This window comes from Strigops habroptila, chromosome 5, assembly GCF_004027225.2.
Source record: "Strigops habroptila isolate Jane chromosome 5, bStrHab1.2.pri, whole genome shotgun sequence".
Lineage (NCBI taxonomy): Eukaryota > Metazoa > Chordata > Aves > Psittaciformes > Psittacidae > Strigops > Strigops habroptila.
Genome location: NC_044281.2, coordinates 31,440,097 through 31,466,127, shown reverse-complemented (window position 1 = coordinate 31,466,127; position 26,031 = coordinate 31,440,097). Strand labels below are relative to the sequence as shown.

The 26,031-nt window shown below is 39.7% G+C and overlaps 1 protein-coding gene across 2 annotated transcripts; it reads right to left on the bottom strand.

Moving 5' to 3' along the window:
* Positions 1 to 1,810: 1,810 nt before the first annotated feature.
* On the bottom strand, positions 1,811 to 22,952 carry MMRN2 (multimerin 2). Of its 2 annotated transcripts, XM_030487491.2 has the most exons (7): positions 22,360 to 22,952; positions 11,546 to 11,668; positions 10,203 to 10,309; positions 8,730 to 8,798; positions 7,306 to 7,479; positions 4,311 to 6,221; positions 1,811 to 3,274 (listed from the first exon to the last, which is right to left on the bottom strand). In XM_030487491.2, exons 1-7 carry the CDS (start codon positions 22,638 to 22,640, stop codon positions 2,886 to 2,888), a joined length of 3,054 nt encoding a protein of 1,017 aa, XP_030343351.1. In that variant the 5' UTR covers positions 22,641 to 22,952; the 3' UTR covers positions 1,811 to 2,885. The 2 variants fall into 2 exon arrangements, with proteins under 2 accessions (XP_030343351.1, XP_030343352.1); XM_030487492.2 differs by lacking the exons at positions 10,203 to 10,309; positions 11,546 to 11,668; positions 22,360 to 22,952 and adding an exon at positions 9,763 to 9,911.
* Between the last annotated feature and the right edge of the window lie 3,079 nt (positions 22,953 to 26,031).

Below are 26,031 nucleotides of genomic sequence, written 5' to 3'. Positions count from 1 at the left end.
GAAGCTGCCATCAGGCATGCTAGACTAGTTGGTCTGCAATGAGATAAACTGAAGCAACTTGTCTGCTCTTATAGACAACTCTTCTTTCCTAATGCCTATGATCAGTGTTTTTCATGTTTGAAAATCCTCCTGTTCTTAATCAACTGAGCCAACCAATAGCTACATTTTAAACTGTCAGTTAATCATCCTTGTCTGCTTGCCATTTTTGTGGCAAATTTTTCTTTCCTTTAGGTCCTAATCTGGAGTCTGTCGTCTCCTCATTAAAATGGTTTCCTCTAGTTTATTGTCTAAAAATGCAGGTCATGGTGATGCGGATGTGTTAATCTTGGGGAGCCAAAGAAAAAACAACTCCCCACCCCCCAAAAAAACCCCAAACCACAAAACAAATGTTTGTGCGAGGGTTTAAAGACATTTGTACTAGTAGTCAAATAGTTTGCTTGTATCTGAGGGGTGGTTTAGATCAAAGTTTATTAAAAAGCTGATGTATTAATTTAAAAAAAACAACCTTGTAAGCTTAATCATCTTTCTCTTGGCACTTGGGAAGGAAGTCAGGCTTCATGGCTTATACATCCAATAGAATGTTTTAATCCAGTATATGTCATTAATTTTTTGCTTCATAGTCTAAAAATGAGTCTTCGGTCAAGTATGTCTTCTTTGTATATGCAGGTGGCTAACTTAAGCACATATTTGAAGAATACAAATATGAAAACATCTTTATAGTAATATCATGTTCACTCTGGAGTTGCTGATCTCAGAACTTGCTTGGCTTACTCAACAAAAGTAGACTCTGGTAAGCAGAAGGATACCAAACCTGTAAAACTCCTGTCTGGGTGAACTGCTGTCCTACCCACCATGTCCTTTTCCAAATAGCTGGTTTTCAGTCCAGACGAAGTTTTCTATCAAAGCTTTAAAAACAAGCAAAGTAATTTTAAATACCTATGTCCTCTGTCTGTATTTAATTGTGGAACTTGACTGGTAGCTGCAGAATTGGTGTGCACTGGAGATGGGGTGTTCCTTGAGATACCCTGGCCTAGGCAGCCCACATAGCTTGGCATTGCAGAACAATGCCACACAAAAGTCCATAATTGGAGGACCATTGGTAAAAATGTATGGAATAGCCTGGTATAGTAGCTTTGTACTGAAAGAACCCAACCTCACAATTTTATGCTTTTCTTCCTTTTTGAGATTTCACCTCTTCAAATTTTTCTTCGCTTCCTTCCCTCAGATATTCGAGCAATCTGTGGGACAGAAGATGACACTGAGCTTGCAGGCACTTTGTGCTACCTGCCACAGAGCAGTGCAAGATGTGGCTCTATGCTAGATAAATGAGGAGACTTGGCCCATTAATCTCATGTGAAAATCAGCACTGGCTAGGAGTAGATGTGAGATCATTTTTAGTCATTTTCTTTGTTGGATTTTTCAGGATCAAGAATAACAATCTTCTCAGCAAGTTAGTAGCTGAAACTGCTTTTGTAGCTTTATTTCAAAAGATATGTATTGTCGTCTTCTCGAACTGTTGTCTTGAGTGCAATGTGTATTGGTACTGGTGTGGGTTTTTAAATAATTTTGTAGTTTAGTGTTGCTCAGAATACAAGTAGGTGGGGAGAATACCCCTTAGTAGCAGGATAGATTTCTGTTAGAAAATGCTACCTTAAAAGGGCATAGAATATATAATAAGAAGAATTTATCTCTTTCATCAAAAATATCAGGAATTTCTAAATGTGCTTCATTTTGGCAAAATTAATTGTTTTAGTATTGTTTTGTAAGGCATTAGGATAGACAGGGAAAAATACCACAATAATTGAACTTCTTTAAAATGAAAGCCTTTCGGATATTTTATTTGTTAGAAGAAAAGTTTAGGACATGACCAGACATGGTAATCTTGAGATTTTGGAAATTTAAAAAAACTCCACAATTCAGGAATTCTACTATTTGGTTTATTCTAATTATAAATTTAATTTATAGTCAACAATGACAGCAGACCAATGAGCTTGCCTTTTTACGATTAGTTTTATTTGCTTGTTTGCTTGTTTAAACTGCTTACTAAATGCTGAATTCTGGGCTAAATTCATTATATTCTTCAGGATCATCTTTAGAAATAAACTGCATTTTTGACAATACTTTTTAATGCTGTTAACATTTTCCTAATGTCTACATGTAGATGTAATTAATCTGAACACTGTTATATTGATATTACATTTTTGCACTGTAGTTGAAATACAACACAGGCTCAAAAGCAAAAAGACTGTGGCATTTCTAAGATTCTTGCTTACAAATACTAGCATAGTGTACATCTTACTGGGTTTGATGGATGTCTCTTAGCGTTCTTGTGCATAGGCTGAAACATTAAATTGGAGTAAGTAGCAGAAGTTTCCAAGACAGTCTGTGACTGCCTGTGGTCCACAGAGCACTAAAAGGTAAAATTGTCCTGGCTTCTTGGTTTTAAGCCACTACTCACAAAATATGAGAGTTGATACATGTGGTCCTTCCTAAAAATCTTCTCCTTGCCAGTGGTGGGGTATTTGCCAAGGGAGGATACTGTTTTGCCAGGGGAAAGTAGAAACTATTTGTTTTCTAAGTGAAGAAAATCCTACAAACCATTTTTTCTAATCAGGTGCATTTCTCACAGTGGAAGGATTTGGGAATGTGTGTGCTGATACATTTGGAGTTCAAACCATTAGCTTATCACTTGAAAGAAAATCCCATTGCTGCTCATAAGCAACTAATCAAAAGCCAAACACTTCCAGAAAAGAAGCATGAAGACAAATCTAGGGTAATGCTATGTTTAAACACATGCGGTAGGATTGAATGCATCACAGATGAAGCAATAGTGAATTGATCCATTGCATCTATGGAAAGATATCAATAAAACAAAATGTCACTATTCAAGTTTTAAACACTAGAAAACCACCCATTGTTGTCCCAGGTGGACTCCGTTTCACTACAGAGCCCTGCAGCAATTCAAAGCATACTTTCTCCCCCTTCTCCATTTCTGCCATAGCAAAAGTAGTCATGGTGTTCCCATTTGGTGTTTTCCTCTGGCTACTTGAAAGAGTTCTTTTGTACCCACGACTAAAGGAGAGTTGTCCTAATGCTGGTCCTGAACTAAACTCCACAGAGATGACAAACAGGTAGACACCTTTATGCGGAGCTTTGAAGTAACCATGTTCAGGGAAATAGCTGTTTCCATAATTGAGGTAAGTTTCGTTAAACCTCAGAGTTTTTTCTTTATCCTTTCCTTCTGAGAATCCCACATGGAATGCCACCAATGAGTCTGAAAAAGAAAGAGGAACAGGATTTTAGCAGTGAGCGCTTCTTTCCCTTGGATCATCAATGGTGAGAGATAAGTTGAAGCCTTATAAAGCCTGATTTCTGTATGCTCCTTTGCAGAGCTAAATGCTTGAAGTGGGTATCTGCCTGGGGTTAGATCAGATGGTTCCCTGGAAATATCTGAACCACTAGTCTTGGAAAAGTATAGGGCTGAGACTATCCGGGGTGGGGGGGAGGGAGGGAAGAAGCACTTTTTTTGTTGTTGTTGTCCTAAAAGAGATTGAGTTAGAAATACGTTCTGTGCTTATTCAGTCTCAACTACAGTTTTGAAGCACAGATGCCTAAAGGGGCTGATCTTTGCTCTATGTTTTATGTCCATAACGAGGGCTACAATCGTAAAAGCCGGTGCTAAGACTGGTGGTTGTAATTACCAGGTGCTTATGGCCATATGTTTACAGGGAAAGGGAACTGACCAGTCACTGGCCAGGAGTGTAAGCTGAAAACTTGTCTCTGAAGCTTAGCCGTAAGAGCGAGTGTGCCATCTAGTCAATCCTCCCCGTTCCACTTGTGCAAATTAGAGCAGTTCGTTTAATATATCTGTCCTCATTAGGAGGTGTTTTAGTGTTTTGTGTACACTCTTTCCAGACTCAAATAACAGGAAAAAGAAGCAAGACCAGGAACCCTAGCACTTCCCATCAGCTTCAAAAAAGAAAACTGCTACTACATTAACATGTGCATCTACAAACAAAATTTTGTGTTCTGAACATCTGAAGTTGAATTAGTTCAAAGCCGGTTTCCCAGCAGCTATAATGGATGTGATTTTATTGGCCTGAAAGTGCAGCATTGTATCAGCCTGATTCTCACTCCAACTGCTTATTTTGATGGAGGGGAGGATGTAAATAATGTCAGAATTTCTCCCTCCAGCATCCCACAGGATATCTGGCAGGCCTTACAACTAATATGCTGTATGTGTGGAACCTGCAACAGGGCCCAGAAAGCAGCTAGACCTGCGCATGAGGAGGTAAAAGAAAAGAACCCACCTTTTCCCAAAAGTTCTGTCTGCACTGTTTTTCTTCCAGTTATCATTTGTGTATTTTCTCTGTGTTTCTCAGGCTTTTTCTTGTCTCTTTGTTTGTCTTGAACTTTCTGTTGCCTTCTCACTTTTCTGGTCAGCATTGACTGAATCTTTGTAACATCCAGACTTACATTTGAGGCAGCTAATTGTTCATCGCTTCCAAATAGCTTTTTAAAAATCAGCAGATGTTCCTCCAGCTTCTGCTTGGTGGTTGTTAAATCTGCTGAGAGAATTTCCACAGAAATGTTGAGTGGCTCAATTGCATTTGGTATTGTATGATTGCAGCAGAGATTCATGTCACTTCTGGATTCGTGCCTCTTGATTGCCAGGCTCAGGTGTTTGATATCATTCTTCAGAGTCATGATATCATTATAAGCTGAGCTATCCAATGAGTCATCTTGGGCAGCCTCATAGTTAGGTTCCATGTGTTCTAGGATGCTGTGGTGACTACTAACTTCATCTAGAGTAGAGGATGTTTGTGTTTCTTCTTTGGGATGCTTAAGAAATGTATGGCCATCATGATTATTCTGTTGACCTCTCTCCAAATGGTGAAATCTCTTTATAAGTGATTCTAAAGTCACATTTTGTTCTTGGAGTTTACCTGAGATATGCCTGAGAGATTCTTGCAGCTGAAATACTGATGATATTAGGATACTAGGATCTTCTTCAAACAAGACTTCCATAAATTCTTCCCCCAGCAAAGCCTCCAATGCTGCTTCATGCCTCATGGCATCTTCCAAAAGGGAGCCAAAAGAACTGTTGAGATATTTGATGTGCCGATGAATTTCTTCATCTTTTTTCTTCAAGAAGCCTATGTCTCCTGAAACAGCCGCAACTTGTGACTGAAGCTGTCTGTTTTCTTCTTGACGGAGATTAAGGGATTGATAGATAGATGGAAAAGCTGAGGAGAGCTCTTCAATTTCATTCCTCAGGAGATCTCTGAAAACTGACTCTAGGTGCTTCATATCCTTTAGGTTTGATTGGGTGCCTTCAAGGGAATAAGTGATATTATTTAAATCTTCTTCCAGTATATCAGTGTCAGAAGATACTCTCTGGCAGTTACATTCCTCCATGTACCTCAATAGATCTGAATAGTTTTCACGGAGATTTGAGAGAGTATAGTTGAGCTCTGATATCTGCCGTTCCATGGCTGCTTTGTTTTCTTCCATAATAACTGATTTCTCTGTTAAAGTTATTATAACATCTTCTGGCTTATACTTTGAGATATTTTTTTTTAACTCCTTAAACCATCTCTCTAAAACTGCAATATTCTGAAAGGCCACATCTGACTCCATGTAAAGTTCTTTAAGCTGCTTTGCATGCCCTGCCAGAATCTCATTTATTTGTCTGATGCTTAACTGAGTATTTTCATCTTTGGGACCATGATGTGAGGAGAGTTCTGTTAAATTTTTTTTCAAAGTCTCAAATTTATTTTCAAGATTGTTTTGCTCTTGTTTCATGCTTTCCATGCTGTTGTTTAAAGCTAAGAAATGGGACTGCTGTATCTTGTGAAACTTCTTGAGCTTTGTGTCGGTATCTGCCTTGATCATGGTGAGATTATAGTGGATACTGGCCTGCTGCCTTTGCAAATGGTTCTCTATATCTTTTTTCACCTGATCAACTTTCACTACATTTTCTTGGACTTTTGATTCAAACTTAGTTCCCAGCTCCTGGAATTCCTTCTTGGGCACAGCGCTCTCCTGGAATCTTTCTATGCTTTTCTTGTTGGCTTCAACGTCATGGGACAGGTTTCTTACCATGTTTGAGAGGTTCTGTAAGCTTCTGTTGAAGCTTGCCCACATGGGGTTAAAATGTTTCCTTAGAAAATTTTCCACATGGGGAAACAAAACTTGCTGCAGAAGCCTTTCCTGTGGATCTGTTAACACAGGTTAAAAAAAAAATAAATTAAATTTAAATTCTGCTTTTGGAACACATCTTAATCTGACCAAGGTAACTCAGGTATGTATTTTTCTATAGTAACTGCCATCTTGCTCCCCAGAATGTGACCAAATGATAAATTTTGATATTTGCAAAAATAGCCTAACTCTAGATCAAAGTTACTGTGAAGACATGGTGTCTCTGAGTCTGCAGACAATAAGTTAGATACATATTGACTGCCTCATTTAAGTCATAAAAATACTTCATCTCAAACCTCTGGACAAGCAGTTTTGTAAGTGGCCATAACTGCCCATTTTCAAAATAGTTCTTAGCTGGTAGGCTCTTGCTTGTTTGACCATCTCATAATGTTGTTCTTTTTCTGATGCTTTCTACAAGGCACTACTTCACAAAGTTATCCAGCATCTTAACAGCTGAATATTCCAGGTCAGGACTAAACAACTTGAAAAGTCTGTAAAGTATCGGTACTAGGTGTAAATTATACTAAGGCTGGATTTCTAACGTTAACGTTCAAACTTGAATGCCTTGAAATTGACTGAGGACAATAGTCTGCATCATTAGAAAATGTTTCTGGAAGCCAGTGGCTCATACTGGTAGGTCAAATTGGCTCTTTTTTCCCCACTTCTGCATACAGTGGGAATAATGTTCCAGAGAAGGGCTGAATGTTACTTTTTTTTACATACACCAGTCTGATAGTCCACACAACAGAGTATACAGCATGAGTATGAAAATAGAACAAAACCCAAATCTAAACTCTGCATCCCCATAAAAGAAGCCATAGAAGCAGAATAGTAAGCTAACAGATTTTAAGTATAAGCAACGTCTTTATTCTGTGGTTAAGGCACATTCTGAAATTCCAGGAAAGTGCAAAGGAATCTGCTTTCATCTCATTTCCCATTTCATTCTTGAATTTAATTCATTTGTATAGGAATTGCACCCATTTTTTTCTCTCTTGAGAAGCAACCACCAGACTAAGGAATATCGGGGTAGTTTTGTTTTCAAGTTTTCTTTCTGATCTACGTGGCTTTACAGGGCCTGTTGGCAGGCTGTGTCAGACCTCTCACCTGAATTGCTCTGGTTCACTTCTAACACCATGCTTGTACCGTTGTTTTCAAATATTCTCTGTAAGTCACCTAAGTTGCTGACTGCTTGATGAATATCACTTTGAAGATCATCCAGTAAAGCCTCATGATTTTGAATGACTTCCAACATTTCTCTTGAATCCACTGATGTTGACACTAATCACAAGATTGAAAAAACAAAGTCATGCAACCGAGTGCAGCGACCAGGCGACAGACAGGTATTCCTACAAGACCTCTGAGAACACCTGTGTACTTTCTGCTCTGAAAATTTTGCGCTAACCTTTAAGGGGGTTGTTGATTTACAGCACCTTAACTTGTGATTTCTTTACAATTTTTTGTTTTCCCCAACAGTTTTGAAAACCTAATATATTTAAATATTAACAGGAGAACTTAAGCCACACTAGCCATGATGGCAATAAAGTGCTCTTCATCAAAAATCTCCCCATGCCATAAAAATGTGTGGAGTAATAACTCCTTTCAAGCCGTTGACTGAAAGGGTAGCAAAATTTAACAACCCAGGATAAAAGGAGAGGATGAAAAAGTAATTGAGGTGTTCCACTAAGGATTCAGAAGCATAGAATGTAAGTGTCATAGCTGACTCTTACTGAGGGGCACTGTATGGTGTTATTTAAAATAAGTACATGCTAATTTAGTTTTCAAAGTGTACACTGAGAGTTGCAGAAACTGGTATATCCCAGCTGTGCCAACCTGGGGGCCGCTTACCCACCAGGGTTACCTTTGACCTTTAAATCTAATGTTTTATGAACTTAAGTTGTGTAAAGCAACTGCTCATTCACACAATAGCGAGAGCATAATGTGAAGAATATTCTTTCAGAGCTGCAATGCTACCCTAAAGACAATTACTAGAAGATACTCAATAGCACTGCAAACCACGCCATTTCCCAGAGGGAAGGAAAGGTCCTTCTTGGGTGCCTAGATTGCTAGGAGTATCACAGTGGCTGACATGAATTGATGGTGCCTTATAATAATAATCTCCAAGCTCTCTGAAGTAGCGTTTTTATGGATTGTTGTCCTGTTAGACTTCTGAGCATGGTGTGCTTTCCTGTGAACCCACTTAGCAGAGCAAGTGGTTAAACATCCATGCCATTGAAAGGTTTCACGCTCTGTACCAGCTGGCATTCTTGCTGGGTATCGCTGATGACCAGCCAGCATACAACTTTGAAACTTCTGGACGTTTTTTCCAGAGCATCCATGTAGTGTTACAGCAAAAGCCCTTATTTATGCCAAAAAATGTAGTTGTGTAAAAGCCTTCCCAAATAATGCTTTCATTAGAGATACTGTTCGTAGTTTATCATGTTAAAATTGCAGTTAAAAAATACATCTCTTTTTCTGATCAGTGACTGAGAGGTAAAAAAATGGCTAGCAAAATAACTTGAAGCACATACTGTGGTTTGAGAACTCCTTTTCTTTCTGTTCTTCAGTTTGATTTCCTGGCACCGGAATAAAATTAGGATCTGCAATTGAGATGGAATAAACCTGTTAAACATTTTAGATGCAGGAACTACTACAGTTTAGCAAGGCGATGCAGGGCAATTTTATGTGTAGTGTAACTGATGTGGAGACAGGCTTCTGCGTTGCAGGTTTCTTAAGGAAAGAATGTCTTGTCTGGAGAGTTTACTTTGCTTGCAGTACAGCACTGGCATACAACGTTGCATAAATGGTAATACAATGCAGTAGAGTGGGTTTGGTTTTTTTTTTTAACTCATGCCAAGTTATTGCTCTTAAGAAGTCTATTGCAAATAGATGCTTTGCTTTTCTGCAGTTACCTGAACGTTCTGGTGGCACTAGCTACAGTGAGTGATGCTGGACAAATGAGATAAAGATGGAGCAGCTGGTTTTGGTCAGTGAGTATAACGAAGGAGAGACTAAACTAGAAGCACTGCATTGGATAATATTTTTCCAACATCATAAATGGAGGTTAGGCTGGGGTCTGTACAAATAAAAGCTGCCTGTGAAGAAAAGCTAAACCTACAGAGATAAAAGCAGGCGCTCCCTTTTTATCTGTGGAGTCTGTAGGCGAGTTGGACATAGATTGTGTGAAAACTTTCACACAGATGTTTGCCTTTTTTGTTATGGTTGCCTTAATTGCTAGAGGGAATTACTTTTAATCCCTTTAAATTCTCTTTCCGTTTTTGGAGTATTATTTGCTAAATCCTGCCAATGCCATGAAGCACTTCATTTTCCAAACCATCTCCTTTCTCATTTACTTAGCAGCTGCATACATCATTATTCAACAGTGCAAACAGTTGTAGTAATTTATTGTGTAAAAAGGCTATTGCTAGAGCTTCCATGGAAATAACAGCCTGGGTTCTGTTCTTGTGTTGTAGAGCTGCTCCCCACCCTAGGAGCCGGTATCTGTGCAGCCAGGGTAAGCAGAGAGGAGGCAGCAAGGCAGGCTGGAGAGTGAATGCTGCCTACCTTGTTTGAACTTGGATGCACTGTGGTTTCCCCAGCCAGATGACTTCATCCCGTAAACTGACCGTGGGGGTATTTCACATCCTAGAGTTGCTTTCTGATGTCACCAGTTTCTACCTGGAATTAGGCATTCCTAGATGGACTTGTACATCTGACAGGCACCCCTGCCCGCCCCCTCCCCGAATGAATACCTCTCTCCATGTGTAAAGATTACAAAGGTGCTACTAAGAGAAGCTAATGCTATTAGCTTCTAATTTTAACTAATTACAGCTACTTGCTTCAAGATATCAGTGATTTGGGGCAGAGCAGACCAAAGAAAATAGGCATTGATTCTCAAAATATACCCCTAACCCCGAAAACCAAAACCAAATAGCAAACATTTCTTGACACTGTGACTCGCATTTAGTCATTGATTCTCACACTTGTTCTCTAGCTTTCCTTACCATGCTGTTCACAGTCCTTGCCAATAAATCCAGGGCAGCATTTCCACTGCAAAGACTTCAAAACCTTCTGTTTCACTTGATAGACTGGCTTCAGAGCTGTCCTGTACCTGGGGAGTAAGGGTCTGGGCATTAAATTGCAAGACATTTTCAGCTGACACCACTCAGAGTAAATTCACTGACTGTAGCAGCAGCCTGCTGCCAAGCGTGTCCTGGATGACTAATGCAAAACAGAGTTAAGAAATTTGACATAAACTTTATCACTGCTGCTTAGGAAAACATTGAGGCAGTCCACAGCAATTTTTTTCCCCTACATAAGATTGTTTTTCAGGATTACAACAGGCGGTGTGTGCACATTCTTACTTGCAGACAGAATATAACTGCTACTGAGTGAACAGGGCTCCAGTGGTCTGCCTCAGGCTTTATTGTTCTTTGGTTGATATTTTTTTCCAAACATGTTGGCACTGATCCGACACAAGTCTGAGAAATGTCACAGATGGAAAATTTAAGTAACTATCAGAAAAGCAACTCTAATATTTATTGTAATAGTCCTTTCTGGACTGAGTCAAATCTGGACTGAGCTTGAACTTCTGTAATGTTTTGTTGAGTTGTAGATAAAGTTTTCTTTTTAAACAAATATTCCAAAATGTCACTGGTCCCGAGGAAGACAGATTTGTTATAAACTCCACTAAAAATAATCATGAAACTTTCTTTTTTCATTCGGAGAAAGAGAAATTAATTGTCTTAGATAACAAAAGCATTTTTGCAATCAAGTTACTACAAAAACATGTAGGTGAGTATTAAATGTTATATAACTTCAAAAGTCTGTCAGGAGTCAGTGTCTCCCAACTTTAAACGTGTATCAGTTCTGGTACCTTGTGGTATACTATTGGCCTTCACCAGCACTCTTTGGGCAGCCAGTCCTTCTGAAAGAAGAGTAAGCACTTGAGCAGTTGTACATCTCTAACTCCTGCCATGTAAATGGCCTCATTGATGGCCACAGGCAGAGATTTTTAAGTTGTGTGTGTGTATTATGACCTGACATTCATGAAAAAGCTATAGTCTCTGTTATTTTTTCTGTATAAACATGTGGGAAGATTTGAAAAAAATCGCTTAATCACCTTGTAGTCCTGTACTTGATGGCTTGGAAAGGCAGTTGTTCTCCGAGGCTGCCTAAATGCCTGATGGCCCTTGGTACATAAATCAGACCCCATGTCACTTTGGTATTAAACTGAGTTAATGCTTTAATTCTTTTTAAAATGTGTCGTTTAAGACTTTTGAAAATATAATTTAGATACTTAAGAGAAAATTCCATTTTCTTCAGTGGTTTTATTTAGGATACTTACATGATCTTCTGGCAGTCTGGTGCTCCATTTGGACAGGGCTGTTGGGAGTTGACAATGTACTTCTCCTTCATGCAGGCTTCTATGTACGTTACCAGCCGGGACTGCATGAAGGAACACCAGTTCCTAGCGGAAAAAGGACATGGGAAAGGAATGTCAAGTAGATCTTTTTAAGTCTCTTCTTGTAGCAGCGCCAGGGAAGAATGAAATGCAGAAAGACCTTCTATTTTTTTTATTATTTTTTTTTTCAGCTGGACGATGAGGAAAGTGGAAAATGCTTGCTAGCTTCTCCCTCCACTCCCAGCTCATTTGTTTTCATTTGGGATTTTTATCTGAGTTTGTTAAGAAGGGTTGATTGTTTGAACTTTGATGCATTAGTTCCATTTCCAGGCCTTTCATTTACGAAGAGAAATTTCCAACCCATGATAACCTGAAGGTTAATGTCACTTTAAATGTCAAATTGCCTTTCTTGGCATGTTGCCATTTCAGATGCCTAATGACTGACTCATCAGGTTGAGGCAGACTGCTTCTGAAAACTTAATCCAACACAAACTCCGGTAATAATCAATGTCTTCCTAAGTATCAGTTCTTCAAGATAATATAGTAATTGATTGGAAATTTATTAATTAGACTAGCTTTGAAATCATTTCTCCCACCACCTGCAGGAAAATCAAGTAGGCAAAATTAGGATTGTTTTCTTAGGTTTTAGCTTTATGCTTCTGGCCAGGACAAGTGAGTTTTATTAGTCTGGTGAATTTTCCAAGTCAGAATTACATAGGTACCTATTAATCCCATAGCATAGGGGAGCCTCTTCCTTTTCAAGAGTTTGAAGTACATGTAAGTGTGTGCTGTTGGTTGAAGTTTGATGGTTAAAATCCAGAGTCAGAAGTTATAGGAAGTGAGGAGTAGTAACTGTAATGGGAACAGCTGAACTTCAGACAGTATATTTTTAAATGGGAACACAGGAACCAAATCTCTGATAATCAGCATATATGGAAAATTTTGTCCCTCTGAGAGAGTTGCAGAAACAATGGGGAACTGAGTCCCAAACGAAAGCAGAAGTTGCAGCCCCAGCGGCCGCATGGCCAGAAGAATGGGAAGAAGCTGCAAGGAAGCTGGAAACATCAGGAGGAAAGGGCAGACAGCCTGGGCTAGCTGGGCCGTAGACAACCTGTTTTGCTCCTCTGTTTTTTAAGGAGAATATGATAACGATTTATGCAAATACTTGTGCAAGCAAAACTCTTCATCTCTGAGAAGCAGGGGTAGGAGTCTGGCAAAGCTGTGGTGCTGGGAAAGCTGAACAGGAAAGCAGGCTGCTGCAGCCTTTGTTGTGATTTTAAGCTAGAACTGTAATCTTAAGGCCTTTGTGAGTGACTGGAGGAATTTTTGTGCCTGTTATCAATGATAGTCTTGTTCCTATGGGACTGAACCAGAAGACAAATCCTTGATTTTTTTATTAAATCATTACTCTTCAATGATCAAGCACACTGCTTGTGTCACTGGGTGATTCAGTTATATACACAGCAGACCAACACACATGCTCTGGCTGACATCTGCCGCCGACGTGTGCACAAGTCCACCAGGCTTTGTAAGGCTGCGTCACTTTTCAGTGGTGGTTGTAAGATGAATAACTCTGAACCAGAGGCCTGATTTGTGCTTGGGCTGTCCTCTCTCATGTGCTGAGCAAGCCACAGCTGGGAGTGGCTTTTCCCCCTCAAATCCTCTCTGCTTTCTGGGGAAATAAAGGGTGCTGTTGCTGGAGGTCACCGGCATTGTCACTAGTTGCAGTATCTTGGGTCTGCCCACAGGATGCCTGCCAGATCCAGGCAGGAGACTTGCATTCAGTGTGGAAACCTTGTTTTAGAATAGGATTCTTTGGCTTTAGTGTTTTGTTCTTTCCTAATGAAAACAATCCACGCCTCATGAATCATTATCTGGACTGATTTATTTTTCCCACTATACAGAGCTCCCAAACAAGTCCTTTGAGTCATGCAAGCCGTACAAATCTAAACCAAATGTTTACATGCATCGACATGTGTGTGAGCAAGAATATGGCATCATGCAACTGTATTTTCACTATATTGCACGTGTAAATGTGCACACACATTTAATAGAAAATACAAGGATTCCTTTTCAAAACCTGTTAATGTGTTGGAGATATCTTGTGGACTTCCCACTTGTAAGAAAGGGGTCATGTCAGAAATCAAATCAATGGTTGATCCCAACTTGATGCCTACTTTGGACAGTTATTAGCACAAAGCAGAATGAATAGCATGAAAAAGGGGGAATTTGATGGACAGTCAATAAAATCTTCCTTTAACAGTGGTCACGTTTCTTTATGTCCATTTTGCCTTAGTGTGTGCTCACTATTTCTCTCTCACTTGATCTTAAAAGCTTATTTGTGGAGCTGAAGGGCAATATAATTTCATGTTTTGGTTTTAATCACAAAAACCTGTAGGGGTTTCGAGTTCCATGAAGCTTGTAAAGATTTATTCTTTCATCAATTAAGGAAATAAGGCTTATCTTTCCCATCTGTAATGAGCTGTGAAATATAGATACACATGCCCAAAGATGAAACTTTTATTACAGTATTTTTTGCACATCTTGTCAATTGCTTCCTTTAAGGAAACTTTGTTATTTGTAACTAAAAATATTGCCTGGCTGTATTAACCTCGAGGAAGAATATATCCTTCTTTAATGTTAAGTTGAACACTGTAAAGACTGAGAAAGGCTTGATCTAAAGTTCAGTGAGGTGAGCAGGAGCTTTTCTGCTGGCACCAGTGGGTTCTGAACCAGCCTATGAAGTTTCAAAGAGCTGCTCTTTCACAAATAGCACTTTCTTTATTCCGCTGGTTTCTGGAACACAGCAGCTTTGTGTTCTGCTTCTATGTTTTTTTTCTCCTCTTTGTAATTCTGTCGTTTCATTCACTGAATATATAACCAACTTAACACGCTCTGCTTTTATTCTCTTTAATACAGTTTCCTTTGGATTCAAGCTTCTACTGCCAAGGAGAGTGATGAGTAGAAAGAAGTTGCTCATGTGAGGAGAGCAAAAGGGCCTTCTTTCCAGTCTGGTGAATGGTAAAGTTTATCACAATACTGCAAGCTAGAGCAACACTTGAGGGAACCCTAGCAAATTCAGGGCTACAGATGTTTCATTTGTTCAGTTGCTTTTCCTGTTTTACATTCCAAGCAAATGAATTCTTGTTTGGTTTTTTTGGTTTGGTTTTTTTTTTTTTTTTTTTAGGTAAGAAAAGTATCTGAATAATTTTTTTTGCTAGCCTAGGTGGGGTTTTTCCTAGGCTTTGTTCTAATCAACTTTTTCAATAGAGTCTTTACATGCATCAATCCACTTCTGCCATATCTTGAGGCAAGTGTATTCTTCTGTCTGAGGTTAAAACACATCTGATGACAAAGCACTCTGTATGTAAATAAGATTCAGCAAATTTAGGTTAGCTCAAGCTCCTTTTGTTTGAACCTTTAAGATCTTTAAACTAAAAGCTGATCTTAAAATGATTTTTTTTCTTATTGTGGATAATACTTCTGCTTTTACTAAAAGGCAGCAAAATTCAGACAGTTCTATATCTGATTCTAGGATTTAGCCAGGCCACCTTGTAGGAACCAAAATAAAACCCACCGAACCAGGAGGTACAGCAAGATGGCAGGTCTGCAGTAGTTATCACTCTGCTCAGATGAATATGGGATAGTCTCTTTTTTTTCATACACTGCTACACTACAATTACAGCATGACAGTGTGTGTGAGTAATGCCCCCCAGCTCAGCTAGGTACTTATATACTTTGTTTTTCTTAGTTACATGTTCTCGTGATTGGCACTGCAATGCATAATTTTAGACACTTCCTAGGTCAGTGGAATTTTTGCCTGAATAAAAACTTCAGGACATTGTTTTTCCATAAGTTTTATTGTTCCTTTGGCTGTACTAGTACAAGTGAGTTGTCCTTCACATCGGTTTCCTCAGGTTTCTATTCTTAAGGAAGCCAGTTTCTATAATTACTTTGAAAAGTCCTGTCCAGCCATTCCTGTGCCTACCACTGACCATGCACAATTTTTCAGGTCCATAACACTTATCTATACAGCACAAAAAGCACCAGATACGCAATTATTGCTGCTTAAACATACTACAGGATGACAGTAGAGGACTGTGTTCTACTAATTTAAAGAAGTGATTTTCCATTGATTTGTACAGAGTGACTCCTGATTTATACCAGTTGAAACAGAAAAAATGAATGAGGCTTTAACTGTGGAATAATCTATGTTCTGTTTTTCCCACCATACAAAATTCTTACTGACAAGAAAAAGCATTTTCAGTGAAACAGAGGTAAAATACCACATACAAGTTAATCTAAACTAGGATTGTGCACATCAGTTTTAAAACAGTAGTATCTTTTCATTCATTATGGAATGCAGGAGGTCTTCAGCTGTTGAAGAAGGTCCTGGCTTTCCAAGGGAACACAGTGTGCCATTGGGATTTTAATTAGCAGACACCAAGTGATTGCTGGTGGTCTGTCAGTGAATTCTCCAGCTCTTTGTAAGCAGCCAGCAGCTCTGTATTGCAATTAAACAGCAGAAACTCTCGTATTTCTCCATCTTTCCCTTAAGGTTGAGTAGAGCTCCTGCTCAGGCAGAGGCTGGGATCTTCCTGGGACTCATCCCCCAAACCACCCTGCTTTTTACTGCAGTTTAAGCAGACTGATTGATTTGCAGTTTACCTTGACAAGCTGGGCTGAAAAGAGTGGCAGTGGTAGTTTCAAATGTGGATTTCAATACAGTGCTGGAAGTCTTCCAGATCCCTGAGCAATGCTGGTTGAATGCCACTTCTATTCCAACAGTAGTGCCAGTTAGTCTGTTATCAGCTGGGACTTATCCTGCAAAATGTCCTAAAAACTTAGTGCAATGAAGGCTTTCTGAAAACCCAGTCCTGAACCTGGAGCCTCACTGGGAGCAGGAGCTCAAGAGAAAGCAGGCTTGGCTGCGACTTGGTTTTGGGCCAAATCCAACTGTTGTACCAACTACTTTAGAGAAATAAATCCAAGAGGATTTTCCTCTTCACAAAGCATCCACAGCCGTTACCTCATTTATATATTCCTCACCACAACAGGAGCTCTATAGACCTTTCAGGGGACAGCTTATGCTTTGATTTAATCTTTTGAATCCTGCAGACTTAAGTTCATCCCTAGTATAGCACACTCACTCCTTTGTCAGACCTTGTCTTCAAGCAGGAATCACAGCCAGTGGCCACCTACTGTGCTGATGCCAGCAGGTCAAAAATGGCATGGGAAGACAAGCTTCCCAGCCAGCATACACTCAGGGTGCAGATAACATGCACTAAGGTTTGCCCTGATTGTGTTTTGGGCATGAGTGTAGTTTTACTCAGGCTTAGTCACCGATCACTTATTCAAGGGGTATTGACTCAGTAAGTAGGAAGGCATTGGATCCATGTGGTAATAGTGCTGATGGTGGTTCTGTGGCTATGCTGAAACAAGAGATCCCTTGCTATCTAGTGAAAGAATTAATTGCTGCAGCTTGCACTAATGAGCTGTAAAATAATCCTTTGGGCACAGGGGGTTCGATAACTCCTTTCAATGAAGCTGTGTGGTTTGCATCAAACATGCTAATAGAGAGCCATTCCACCTGCAGCTGTGCAGCTCAACAGGAGCCAAATATCAGTGAATTTCCTAAAGTCCTGAAAGCAGCCAAGTGCCTAACTTTGATTGGAAACCATTACTTCTGTTAATGTACTTGGCACTGCGAAAGCTATTGTTGAGCACTCAGTGGCCCCTAGTTTGCAGGATGTCAGGGGCTGAAGATCACATTTAGCTTCATTTCATCCAAACCTGTTTTATTTTAAGCATATGTTCTATGACCTTTTGGGAAATTTCAAAATCCCATAAGTTTCCTAAGAAAGTCCCTATCTAGTTTTGAAGAAATAGATGAGTCAGTGTGAAACTGGTCTTCATTAAATCAATGGATATTTTGCTGTAAAAGTGAGGAAAAAATAAGCTATTGAGACTGAGCATTGTTCTGACTTCCTTAGAATAAGACTGATTTGGGTTTTCTCTGCTTGTCTACACTTCAGAGGTTAGTTGTTCTGTATTTTGACACCCTGAGTAATCACAAAAAGAGACCTTCTGCTTTGTGGCTGTATCAGTTCTAAATTAGAGGAAGAGGTGTGTGTTTCAGTGAGATAACAGCACACCTGTTTGACATCGGAAAATCTTCCTCTAATCAAGGGTGACTTCCACAGAATCATATGTCCAAGCCTTAAAAGATGTTAATGCAATTAAGGATTTAATTATACTGAAGATTTCTTACAGTTCGAGTGGTGGGATTTAGGGAGGGGTTTGGGTTTATTTTTTCCTTTATTTTTTTTACAGACACATCGTAATTGTAAGAAAAATCTCAATACATGACAGGCTGAGTGTGTGTCTTTGGATTAAAGAGAAGGAAAACTAAACCACCTTCCCAACTGGAGGGCAAATACAAAACAGGGGTGACTCAGCAATGATTACGCTTTTGAAAGGACAGAAAAGTTCTGTGAGACTTTGTTATAGATGAGGAAACCAGCTTTAGTTGCTCTGCTCCTTCCCGTTCCATCAGCACAGTCCATTTCTGCCTTACTGGGTGAGCCATCTGTTTGGGACCAGCTCTGTCAGTGTGGTTACTGGGAGGGGAAGTTAAAAATAACCACTGCTTTTTCCTAAGATTATTTTTAACCTGGAATGCTTAAGTAATTTGGTTTACAGTGTTACTTGACAGACAGGTCAGGCCAACTGAGGGTACAGGCAGCTTTGAGCTTTGCTGTCAGAGTTAGCATGTGATAGGATTGCACCTTTTAGATTCTTCATTTATCTTTTTTTTTTTTTATATGAAACATGAACACTAAGTGCATGAAATCTGATCTGTTAGCATGACTGTTCTTGGTGTTGCAGGCACATGGATTAGATTAAACTCTTCTCAGTGCTGAGAAATGATACGAGCCTTGGGCTTCAGTTCTCCCCTAATGGTGCTTCAGTGCATCGCTTGGTTTGAGAAATCATCTGTTTGTAGGGAGAGGAAACAGGCCCTTTTGAGCATAATTATAGTAGAGGTCTTTCTGTGGATCTCTAATTAACAAAGGTAAGTTCATAGGAAGGGTACAGAGAAGATGATGTGTTATTCCCAGAGCCACGGAACCTTTCCTTCAAAAAGCTGGGCCACCATGTTCTTGGCCCCCACACAGCTGCATGGAGCTGTCTGGTTCTATTTGCCCACGCTGAATTATACAGCCTAAGGGAGGGCATGCAGATGCATGCTTACATGTATTCCTCCTTCAGCGTCAGCTCAGCACCATGCCTTGCTCATGCATGTGTCATTACCAAGCATTTGATGGAAGCAGCTCTGAGGAAAAAAAATCTCTAAGGTGGGTTGTCAATTTAGGATGAAGCTATTAGGTGCTCATCCACATAGTATCGTCAGGATAACAATAATAGTGTAATATCTCCTTGGCATATTTATTATCCCTTTCAATATGACTTAATCAGACAGTAGTTGAATTGATTACCCGTAGTGGTAAGGATTGGAGTAGGTGATGAGCTAGTGCAAACTTTTCTTTAATATTTACTGGGTCACTTTTATAACTTGCACGTATCTGGTCATGTCCCAGGCAGCTTTTCAAGCCTTGTTTTAGCTGCCTGTATCCAAACACAGGAAAGGCACCAGTAACAACACAGAGTTCCTATGAAGTTCTGCATTAGGCATCTGTTTCGCATGGGAAATGAAGACTGAAAGTGTATTTGTTATCTATTTTGGGTATTATGCATTGAGTATTTATGAAGCCCAGAACCAATTTTTACTGTCCTTACTCTTCATCTTCCAATGCTAAGATAGTCCAGCAATTTTACAGTATAGATCTCTTCATATACTTGTGCTTTCATTTCCTTTTTTAATTCTTCTGAAAGTCTGGGTACACATGGATCCATTTATCTCAGCCATAGAATAAAACATCTAAAGTCAAACTGACCAGTTCATATGAGGCACAGCTGCTTGAGAGCAAAGGAAAAAAGATTATTTCCTTTAGAAAATTGACCTCTTTTGATGGTTTTGATTTTGTAAATAAACAAACACATGTCCATTCTGAATGTGCAGAGCTCCTATTTGCTCAGATACAAGCAGCAGCTGAGATACTAAACTATTACCTAGCTCTTCCTCTAAAGAACAGTTGAAACAAAAGAATTATCCACACTTTTTTTTTTTTTTCCTTTTAAAAAAAGTCACCTAAAGGCCAGTGACCTTACTGGTGTTCTTATTTTAAAACTCTTATTAGAATAATTTTGTTTTCTGAGGTGAATTCATCAGTAAAGTAACATATCCAAGCATTTCACTGGGATCTAATGAGTCATTTCACCTTGCATACTGAAACAGAAACCAGAGGATTCTAAGTGCCTTGGACGTATTGGTCACAATGGCCTCAATTATTCAAACAACTGCAGTAAGAAAAATAATACTCTAAATTTAAAAAAAAAAAAAAAAAAGAATATTTTTGTAACAACTATTCCTAATACATAGGAAAAATAGCAAGAGGTTGAAAAAACCCACATCTCGTATCATTTTTGTTAGCAAATTATGAGACTCTAAATTTTGTCTCAGAGACAAAGTTACCATTGACTTCGTTTCGTTTTGGTTGTTTTTCCCCTAGTTCTGAAAACAAAGTGTTTTCTCATTTCAAACAAACTAGAAGTGGGACAGTTTTTGCAGAAAATAATTTGTCACCACCTCAGGCTTTTTATGGCATGTCTTTATCTCCCTGTAGCTCTTAATTCCTGATTAACTCCAGATGCTTTTCTTCTTGCTCTCCCCTTTAGAGATATAAGCCCAGTTCATCGATGTTTTTTCCAGGGCATGTGTCACACTTGTGGAGGGAGGAAATACCAGATTCACGACAAGTTCTTGTCTACGCTTAGCAAGGTGCTCCAGCCATGAGCACCTCACATGCACTTCAGGCTTTTAAAGATACCTTGCTTCAACCAATTGCAATGCCTTTTAGAATTTGGAGTGCAGTTACAAGAGGATCTGTGCTGTCCCTTTTTATTTGCATTCATTTCACTTTGGACATAATCCCTCTCAAAGTCTCAAATTTCTCTCTTAAGATGTACCATCTTCTTGGGCTAGTCTGCACTATAAGTGTGGTAGCTCTAGCAAAAGAACAAACACCTTAAAGCTACTGCCAGGCAAGATTTTGATTGCCTGTAGTCTTCAACATAGCTTTATAATTAGGGAGAACATTACAATTTGACTCATTTTGCAACTATCTCCATAAAAGGAGGAAGTATTTCTTGGGAGGAAATTAGGATGACTAATAGCTGGTGCTGAGCTGGATTGAACAAGCTGGTGCTGAACAAGTTTACGTAGCAAAGCAAGAAATTCCTATTAGGACAGTATGTTGCAGCATCTTGCTGACCTGTACATGCATCTTTTTACACCATTGAATTTTCATAGTACTTATAGTTTTCAGAATGCTTTCGCCGTTTCAACTAGCAGTCGAATGATTACTACCTTGCAGTGTAACATGGAAGTCCAGAGTACCACTTAGGCTTTGTTTTCCTTCCTCTGACAGTTTCTGAAATGCATTAACCAAGAGTTGGTGAATTAACAGTGCATGTCATTATCGAACACTGCCCATCAGGAAGCTGGAAGTCAGCACTCACAGACTTTAGAGAATGACTTAAGGTTAATGGTGGGCAGTAAAGATTTGTGGGAAGATGTAGTATGAAGGACAACAGGGTTTTAATATGCTCACCATGCTATATGCAGAAGGGAGACCTCAATTTTCCATGTAGATGAGATTAGAAACAAGATTGCATACTTTGGTTTGCATGAAAAGGAAGCATGACATGAGCAAGGTTTTACAGTCTTTTTACATCTCCCTTTTTACTTCTTCTCAAGAGCATTTAAAGAGAAAAATACCAGGGCATGCTAAAGTGCTGACCTGTGAACAGCACTCACTGTACTGCTCTTTCAGCTCTCCCAAACAGGGCTATAAAAGATTCATTCACTGTCCTGCTTGGTTTTCATTTGTTTTAAACATTTAGAGACCTACTTACTGTAGGCCCTGTAAAACTCGAAAAATCAGAGTGTTTGGAAATCGTGCTAGTGAAGTAGATGCCTTTTCCACTCAGGATGGCTACTTTTCTGCCATACATTACCCTGAGAAGCATTTCACTGTCATGAAAACCTTTGGGGGGGGAGGTTGAATTTGTAGTCATTTCCATGCGTATTTATTATTCCTTACTTTGTTATATTTACCCCTCACTATTTTTATTTCGCTAACGTCCTGCCATTCTCTTTCCCTCTCCATTACCAAGGCCCAAGTCTGCAGCCAAGCATGTTCCAATGATGGGCAAAGGTTTCTGTGATCAGCAACAATAATCAGCATTAGTTTGTGATGAGGAAAAGTCGGAAAATGAATTTCTTCTAGTTCTGCTTTGCCAGAAATACCAGTTTGTTTTATGGTGCTACAACAGAAATGGAAGGCTTCATGTCTGTCAGGTGTGTCCAGACCCTTAACCCCATTCTGCTGTTGTCTCGGACTAGGCAAAAAGCTGGTTACATCTGTGGTATCATCCTCCACAGGCACTTCAGCTTTCGGTTTCAGTTAAAACATTTACACCCCTCCTATTTGAGTTAGATTGATCCCTAAAATCTAATATATTTTAATGAGAAACTTCTATTGAGAATGGTCCTGTATCAACAGCATATGTACAGTATTAGACAGGATTGCACTATTATTATGTGTAAGACAAACACATATCGGGGTACTTACCCATTTCGGGACTGTGGGCTCATAGCTTGAAAGTCCTCTCTCTCTTCCTGATGTGAGGATATCACACTTGAATGGTAATCTTGAGTATCCTCCCTGAGCCCTTCTGCCTCCCAGTAACCTTCTTCCTCATGTGACAGAGTCCTCCGGGGGTATGCAGAGGTCTCATGAATTTGTGGCTGAGAGCTGTGCACTGAACCATCGTGATACCCATGATGGTCTGAGTGTTTGACCAGCTTTGCCAATCCTATTGTATTACAGATGAGCAGAAGCTTCACTAGCATCGTGGGATTTTTCCCACCCAGTTACACCTGTCTCTTGTTCTCTCCTCTGAAGCTCAGCCCGGATTAATTCAGGAATGCCCCAGCAATATTCTTTAACTGGAAAGTTGGAAGAAGGAAGGGAAAAAAAAAAAAAATAGTAACAAAGAGCGGAAAAAGCTTTCGACCCTCCCAGCTACTGTGGAAACGTCCGTGGCTATCGAACAATGTGAGTCTGGTTCCTGTGTGGGGCTCAAGCGTCTCTGACAGAGGGGGGAAAAAGAGGTGGTAGGAATATAGTTTATTCAAGGAACTTCTGAGCTTGGCTGCCTTCTAAACTTATCTGTGAACAGGAACTCGGCTTTTATCAACTGCCTTCTCCCTCAGGCACAGGAAAAGGATGTTAGCTTAAAGGAAAGGAAAAGAAAGGAAAGAAAATATTGAGTGGTGTAACAGACTCGTGTTACAGTGCCAGAAACTATCACAAACCTGCTTGCACCAGTGTCTGCACTGTCTGGTTTTTATTACAATGTAGAGGCTGAAATACCCTGGCCTTAGCAGCAGAATATTCGTGGTATGTACAGCAAACCATTGGCATTAAGGGGTGCACAGTAAATGCACAGTAAAAAAGAGCTTACAGACATCGATTTTTGTGTGGCATCTGCAAAGTAGCTCTGTGAATCATAGTCTCTTCCCATCCAAGTGGAACATTTTCCTGAAACAGGCCTTCAGAGAGGTCAGGGCCGTTGTGCATTTTTAAGAATTTCTGTTTGGGTCGTCACCTCTGGATCTCATACCTAGTTTATCTGTGCATTTTTAATTGCTGTTGACAAAAAACCACACTTGCCAAGAGCTCCTGCAAAGAGCTGCCTCTGTCACCACATCCTAATAATAAATATAAAAAAGGCTGTGGAAGTTGTACATAGTTTTGTTACCAGTTTTGCTTTACTTGATGGTGCTGCTTTTAGTTTTGTTGCTATATTTCTTTTCTTACTGTCTTGCAGGGTGATACGCTCTGGCATCTCTAAGAATAAAATGGGGGAGAATGATCCTCTACCGACAAAACATGTGGGAATGCTGGTGCAGGACTGCTAGAGCATATCTGCACCCAATGATGAGATGTGCAGCCCAATGTTCAGTACATCCTGCAGAGCATTAAATGTAAAGCTTTTCTGGAATCATTCCAATGCCAGCTGAAAAATAGAGGGTAAAATCTCTTTAGGATTTTGAAAGGCCTTGTTATTAGAGGCTGTGAGTTTATATCTCCTTATCACTGGTTGGATCTGCACCCTCTCCTTCTGATTGCCCCTCCTTTATGCTTCATGGAAGAACCTATTAAAATGCAGAAATGTTCTTACTGACCTGTGACAGACATCGCTGTGTAAGAGCAATTAAACACTATGGAAGCAACAATGGTGGATGGGGCAAGGTAGAGAGAGATTTTGACAATTCGAAGGGCAAAACCTGCTTTCTATTGTAGTCGCTTCTCCAGGGAGATGAAATCACAACTTTTGGACTGAAGACTGAAAGAAATAAGCAACTTCCCTCTGTTCCTTCCTGTTGTTTTTATTTCAAAATTGTGTGCATCCTGCTATAATACATGTTAATGTGTGAATATCTTGTGTCATGTTTCACATACAAATGTGCCTTTCTTACAAGTAACTGGATGTGACCTAAGCATTATGTTTGTTTACTTAAGAAGACCCATTATTGGGAAGGAACTGAAACAAACATGAGACAAAACAAACACCAGTCTTCTAACTTGAACTGCTGTGTGATCGTGGCGTGCAGAAAAGTGATTTTGTGCTACAGATATTGATGTTGTCCCTCTTGTGATCTACTTCCAAACCCTTTGGACTTGTCTTTCAATATATACCTTTCCACTTAGTCTTAACTCATCCATTAAATCTTTATTCTTAGGGATGCAATACCTCCCAAGTTGTGGGGCAATGTTTCTCTGCCATCCTCCTGGCTCAGAACATTGCCGCTCCTTCAGGTGCAAGAACCCATTCTCTGTGACTTTGTAATGGTGCTGCGTATGAGTGCAGCAGTCAGGAGGCACAGGTTGCTTAGCCAATTGCAAGTTAATAATTTGCCATGAATTTCTGGTAGCAGTTTATGAAAGATGTTAAAATATTGAGCATGCTGTGACTGATGTCTCTTTCCTTGTATTGGGCATAGCATAGGGTGCTGCCGTAAACACGTGGAAGGCATGAATTGTTCAAAGGACCTTCCTTACTAAACACTAGTTAATGCTTCTGTCTAATAGCTGTTCTGATTTGGGGTGTCTGACTAACATAGTTATACTGGTGGTTCATAACATTAGATTTATTGTCAGACTGAGCTATAAGTTTTCTTGCTCTAACATCTGTAGAGACACATCTGTGAGGAGTGTACCTATTTAGGAACAAGATACACCACAACTTTGCCTCTCTCTTTTTTGAGCTGGTGCCTCAGCGTGGAACCAGGGAAAACAGACGCAAGGTCATTTCTGTAACAATTTGCTTGCTGCTTTCTGGGGTCAGTCTCTTCTAGGAGATACCTTCTAGATGAAAAAGGCAATTGCGCACCAACTAAAATCCATAGGTGTCTATTCACTCTACAACTGCCTAATTTATGCCTGATGTAACTTATTGATCTGGGTACCACCTGTTGTAGTAGAATAAATGGGTGAGAATAATCAAATTTAAAATGTAGTTTGGGAAATGATTCGGAAATAGGTGTTACTCCAAAAGTATGCTTGAAACCTTATCAGTAAATAACATGATAGTAGTGGTGTGCAAATGGTTGAAGCTGCCCAGAAACTTCTCAGAAGTTTCTAGCAGTTCTCAGAACATCGAGCCAAAAAAACCCCATCCCACTTGCTCTTTATTTTGGCAACTAAATTTGACAGGTGACAGATATTGTTCCTCCACTCTTGGTCCCCAGTCATTAGTGGCTTTTTTTTCCCGTGCCCTGATTCACAAAAATACTTATTCGCTTATTCGCCAGGTATTTCTGAGAAATAGTTCTTCAAACTATTCAAACTAGTCTTTGGAAACTAGTCTTGAAACTAGTCTTGAAAGAGCTGATATTGCCAATTACACCAAATTCATCACTATGCCCTTGGATCTTGCAGATAACTGTCAGGACTGCTCTTGCCTTGTTGGATAGTTCAAGCTATTTCCATGAAACACAGCTCTTCATACTCCTCCCACACCCAATGTTGCCCATCCTGAGAATTCAGTGTCCCATTTTCAATTCCATAACCAAGTTGTCAGATACCAGCACTGTCTTCTGGATAATCTGCATAAGATGTAAAACCTCATCTTGGCCCTTCTCTTTGTTTAGTCAGAGGCCTGAAGCTACGGTTGGATAGGGTGACCACACAGTAAACAGTGCCCAACAGTACACTTGATAAATGGCTTGTACAACT